The following is a 6,116-nucleotide window of genomic DNA, read 5'->3' on the forward strand; positions in this document are numbered from 1 at the left end:
AACAAATTGCACAACCTTTTCAGCATTATCACTGGAAGACTTTATGGTTGATGATGGTATCGGCTTCCTCTGGTATCCCTCTCTTCTTGCCTCTCTGCCTATCTATGTGAAGAGGGACTACTCATATGTGAGTAAGATATATACATGTTGTGTTTTTTGGTGTAAATAATTGTATTATTTGGATTCAGATATTTTCTGTATGTAACTCTGAAATGATACTTTTGAATTATAGATTTTACTCCTCCTGAAGAAGTGGACCAGATCCACGAAACGCATAGAGGATGTTTCATGCACATATGTACTGCATGTCCTGTTTTGTAATTGATTGTTTTAATGTTTATATTATACATTTATAAATGATAAATATTATAATTTATAAATTTTTACAAAAATATTGGTATTGCACAGAAATATATTTGTATCTTATTTGGATATATATACTCATACATTGCTGTTAAAGTCCATTTTTCTGTCATTTTTCCAGATATAGTCATTTAGGATGCTTTAAATCAGTGGTCGCCACTGAGGACCACTGGTGGTCTCTGAGAAAGTTTTGGTGGTCCACGTTCCTGTCCCCTGTATGGACACAACCTGCCCACTCTCCCATTGCAGGCTTAGACCTGCTTTCTAAGCATTCTGGGGGGACAGTAATGCAGAGCTGTGGACACAACTTTTGTTGAGTCCACAGCCCTGCGCTATTCTCCCCCCAGAATATTTAGCAAGCAGGTCTGAGCCTGCAATGGGAGAGTGGACGAGTTCTGCCATTATGCCCTTATGCCCTTAAATGACACACGGCTCCCCACGCATTCGCGGTCCCGATTCCATGGATTTAGTGGTTCGTAAGGTCGAAAAGGTTGGCGAACCCTGCTTTAAATAAACAGATTGTGTATATGTGTATACTAATAATAATATTAATTTTCTTCTTTTTATTAAAGCAGGTCCAGTAATAATCTCAGCAGAGTGCACTAAACAGTTCAATCGACTGTACCACCACACCAAAGACTGTTCAACACCAAATTGTAAGTAAAAAATAAAGAAGAATTACACACACAAATATATTTATATGCACATGCAAACATTGTACATGCATTCTCTTCTTCCTTTCTACCTAGAGGTGCTGTGCAATGTTGTTCCATGTTGATTATGCTATGTCAAAGCAAGTCTACAGCCTCTAATACATTAAAAACACAGTGCACCTGATGGGGGGAGGGGGGCTTGTAAGTTAAGGGCCTATTTCAATTGGGTTTCTGGTTACCCCAAGTTTCTGCTTGAAAACATGTAGGAAAATGCAATGTGTGGCAATACACAAGCTATATGTTGCTGTGCTGGATTGTCATTCATTCTGCATTGCTGTACATTGGGTTAGTAGATACATTAGGCTGCCCATTAAAATTATTAGACTGCCAAATGAAGGGCATAACAATTGGCATGTGTAGCTTGACTCAGGTCACCTAACCTGAACTCAGAAGTACTAGGTGTGTGCTGCATTTTTCCTTATGGATAATAAATATTATCAAGATTGTTCTATTTTCTTATCAAATACTTTTATCAAATAACTACCAACTAGATATTATTATGATCATTACAAATATATTTATATATATATATATATATATATATATATATATATATATATATATATATATATATATTTATATATATAAAGATTGTGTTTAATACATTATATTTATTTTTGGTACTAATGCATATACAGTATGTTTATGTAAATATTAAAATGTGTGCCTCATAAACTAAGTATATATATTTTTGTGAATATTTACCTAGAACAGTTGCCTCTTTTTCCTGGATAACTAGAGCTTTTTCGTGGTTAATTTCATCTTAGTATTCCTACTGGCTCAATACTGTACAGTAGCCAAAAAGTGCACGTGTTACTTAGTCTTAGTAAAGTTAGAAATCACTACATGCAAATTTGCTCGTAAATAACTTCTCCTGTTTTTAGTTTCTGTCCAGGACTGTAACTATGTGAAATTAGTATTTTGTGCTTTCAAATCATTAAATTTTTTATGGCAGCCTTGCTTATCACATTCCTTATGTTTTTTGGACTGTTTATTGTAGACTGTCACATACACTGGTAACAGGAACTGTTTTGTTTTGTCTTTCAGTATTTAAAGGCATGTACAATATATATTATTATTGTAGATATTTTTAACAATACATACTTCTTGTTACAGATTATAAAAGATGTGCAAGACTGCTAGCAAGATTGGCTAAGAGCCAGATGTGTTCACCATCGTTAGTTACTGGTGTAAGTAAACTGACTTTGTGCATAAAACCCAAATATCAAATTTATCCTTAACGGGTGTAGAACAGGGCCAAGTGCCCTGGAGAAGACACGAGTTGTTGCCCATAGCATGAAATAAAATACCCATTTTGTTAACTGGTTATGTCCTACTATTAGACGTACTACGTTTCACCTCTTAACTTTTTCTAAGATAATGCCAACTGCTTGGATCTAACTTTAAAATTGACCTAAAACCATTCTTTAAACTCTCATTGTTTTGTCATCTTGATGTAATTCCAAATCTGCTTTTTATCTTAACTATCCATCAACTTCTTTATTGTTTCAAATATATGTCACTGTAAAAATTTGACTTTATAGATTTTTTTATCTATCAACATTAGCAAGTTACTTGAAATGCCCCTGAACATGTTATTGACATTAAAATTGTTGGGTATGTCCCAAAAGACAAATTAAAGCATGTAATTTTCTTTTCTTATTGTTAAACTATAGACAGGAACAGTTGCCTGCTGACTTTTAAGTTACTTGAAAAGCCCCTGAGCATAGTATTGTCACCAAAATTCTTGGAGGGGTCAAGGTCACTTATAGCAACATGTCTCAAGTGATTTGTTAAAAATTAATTATTGCGTTGGGTTGGAAAGACAGATGAAGTTTCAAAGAAAACAATGTAACTAAAGGAAACATTCATGGTTGTAGGCTGTCCCAAAGATGTAATGTTTATTACAAAAAAACTACGTGGGCTACCTAATAATAATAATAAATCTAGACCCTTTCACTGGCTTGGGACCTGGCTTTGTAGGAAATAGGAGCCAGAAAGTGTGTGCCCCCCATTCCTACTTTTACAAGGCCCTCTTGAACCTGGCTTGCCAAACAATGAGGAGAGACAAAAAAAGGGAAGCCCCCTTTCTTTTGGTAATACCAGTCCTTTATCTGCCCAAACCAAGGTAAGGGTGGCAAGACAAGACAATGTGATCTAGTGCCCCTCAGTTTAGGTCAGGGGACCCAATAGAGTTGGACTGTGTTTCCACTACAGCTGTGCAATGCATTTAATTTCAATAGCCAGCCCAATCCAAAACATTGCACTTACCAGTGCCGTGCAGTGTGTTGCCACATGCTGTGCTTCAGTACACTGGTAAGGTATGGTTAGGGTGCCAGTAATAATACTCTCCTTATAATTTAGGGGATGTATTGGGGAATTTGCTGGTGCAGCCTAACTTTTTTTTACTTTGATATGGTCCTATTGATAAATCTACTGTTTTCTCTGCAGTTACCAGTTGTGGTAAATGATGTGAACTACTCACTGTAAATAAAGTAAGGTACAAGTCACAAATTAAATTACTGCAAATTCAGCCTAAAAGCTGATTTTTTCTAAAAAAAAAAAAGTCATAGGAAATAATGTTGCAGGGTCCTCAGGTAACACTGCTACAGTTGAAGTGCATGTATCAACAATTAGAATGAGATTACACCAATTAAAACTGCATAGAAATGTACCAATATGAAGCATTTGCTGTCCAAAAAGAACATTAGAACAAGATTACAGTTTACAGAACAATGTCCTGTGGACTGATAAATCGAACCAAATGGAGTTGCTTCTCATTTGTAACAGTTGATATATTCAGCACAAACTGAAGACAATGGGCCTGATTTATCAAACCACAACTACCAGCTGGTAGCATGTACTAAATTATATTTCATATGGGTTTTTGGGCTTAGTTGTACTTTAAAAACTGAAACCAGGTTCATACTTGTTGACTTGTGACCCCTTGCATTGGCATGCTTTGTAATGTACTCACGCTATACAGCGTTGATGTTATGTTTTTTTATAGGGAAAGAATTGCACATGTTTTTTTTCTGACTTTTATAAATTGATTTTTGACAAACCATGTTCACTTTTTAAATTGGACATTATGGGCCTGATTTAAAGCTCTCCAAGAATTGAGAAGATATAATAATGGGGGACTATAATAGGGGAACATGGGTGATCCAGCAAATGGATTTCTTAAAAATCTATTGCTGTTAGTTGACAAATGTTTTCAACCCTAGACCAGATTAATTTCAGGTTTGCTGGATCGCCTTGGTTCTCCAGTGACAGTCTATCTACTCAAGTCTTGGAGAGCTTTAATAAACCAGGCCCACTGTTTCAAAAGAAGCCAATACCAACTTTGAAGCATGGTGGACAGTGTTATGGTTTGGGGTTGCTTTACTGTGTTAGGGTTTGTTAGCTTGCGGACATTAAAATAACTATGAATCCGTATCAAAGTGTGTTTGATGGGAATTGTTGTATACATTTTTCAGCAGTAGGCCTACTTTAAATTAGATTCAGTGGTGAGTCACTGCTCCTGTAACAGAATTTTAACTATCGATCCACTCCAAATCAAATTAGGCATTCAGAGTCATCATTGACTCTACTGCTGTGGATGCTCTACTGCTGAGTTTTTTTTTAATATACGTCTTTAATTTGCTTTCATAATTTATGGGAGTCGATTTACTAAAAAGAAGACTCCCTCACCAAAGTTAATCTTTTTTTTGCATTTAATTTATTATAGTTTAATGTTTAAAGTTATTTTTAGTGAATTATATTCAGTAAGCTTAGCAGAGTTTTATTATGTTAAATGAACAACTCTGTGACTATACATTTCTCCATTAGTAAATCAACCTGAAGTATCTTTTCATTATAAAGAAATTGCATTTGGGCAGATCCAGAAAATTCAGAAACTGTACTAGCACTTTTAGTAGGGAATTAGACTATTTTGTTCTCTAAAAATTGTGTTTATAGCACTTATTCAGTATAACTTTTCTTTTTTAATTCCAGGTCTGATCTACTAAAACAGAACTCTGATTTGCCAAGAAAGTGCCTTGAAATCGGACGTCTATGCCATGATGATCTGAGTTACTGTTTTCTTCTTTAATGTATCTTTTACTTTACATTGAACATTCCATAGTTATGTGAATAAAACATTTTTTAAACACGTTGCCCAGGGCCGAAAACTATTCTAACTATTTATTTAAATACATTGTATATAATATTTACTAATTACATGCTAAATATATATTATAATTATAACCACTCTGCGGAGTCAGATTTTGTTTTCTTGTTTCAATTTATTTTTTCCATTGTAATTTTATAAGTTGCTCAGGCTCGAAATTTTTTATTTGCACTAATTTAAAGAAAAAACAAATCCATATGAAGAGCGATGACTATTTCATAGTAAGCTTGAAGGGAGATGTTTTCCTGTCAGATTAAATCTGATATTGTATAATAAAGCTTTTATTTAGTTTTTGTTTTTTGCAAAATATTGCACATGAAACTAATTGCACAATGTATCAGCAAGTGTGGAACATCTGAAAATAAACATAAGATACATGACTGGAAAACTGCACTGCAGTTTACATGGAGGAAATGATCCATGTGTGTCTAATTCTTTTGCCTATAAAATTCTGTTTTGGTGAATGACTACATTCTATTAATTTTAACACTTACATCTTACCAGTATCTAAACGCCAAATAATAACTGCCAATGGTGGTAAAAAACAAAACAAATATACACTATTGTGATTACCGTATTTTTCGGCGTATAAGACGCTCCGGCATATAAGACGCACCCAATTTTAAAGGAGGAAAATCTAGAAAAAAAAGATTCTAAAAGATTATTCCCCTTCTGATCTCCCTGTGCCAATTTATCCCCTTCTGATCACTCTGTGCCAATTTATCCCTTTCTGATCACCCTGTGATCTGATAAATTGGCACAGAGTGATCAGAAGCGGTTGAATTGGCACAGGGCGATCAGAAGGGGATAAATTGGCACAGAGTGATCAGAAGGGGATAAATTCCCCACTCTGTGCCAATTTATCCCCT

General features: G+C 34.8%; 1 protein-coding gene across 1 annotated transcript in view; it reads left to right on the plus strand.

The window, feature by feature from the left end:
* ALKAL1 (ALK and LTK ligand 1) overlaps positions 1-5,651 on the plus strand; it is a 41,066-nt gene extending 35,415 nt beyond the window's left edge. The window contains exons 3-5 of the mRNA XM_072413304.1: positions 936-1,019; positions 2,193-2,266; positions 5,073-5,651. Of these exons, the coding sequence (XP_072269405.1) occupies positions 936-1,019; positions 2,193-2,266; positions 5,073-5,078 (164 nt within the window). The 3' untranslated portion in view covers positions 5,079-5,651. The remainder of the gene's footprint in view (positions 1-935; positions 1,020-2,192; positions 2,267-5,072) is intronic.
* The last annotated feature ends 465 nt before the right edge of the window (positions 5,652-6,116 follow it).

Source organism: Pyxicephalus adspersus, chromosome 5 (assembly GCF_032062135.1).
Source record: "Pyxicephalus adspersus chromosome 5, UCB_Pads_2.0, whole genome shotgun sequence".
Lineage (NCBI taxonomy): Eukaryota > Metazoa > Chordata > Amphibia > Anura > Pyxicephalidae > Pyxicephalus > Pyxicephalus adspersus.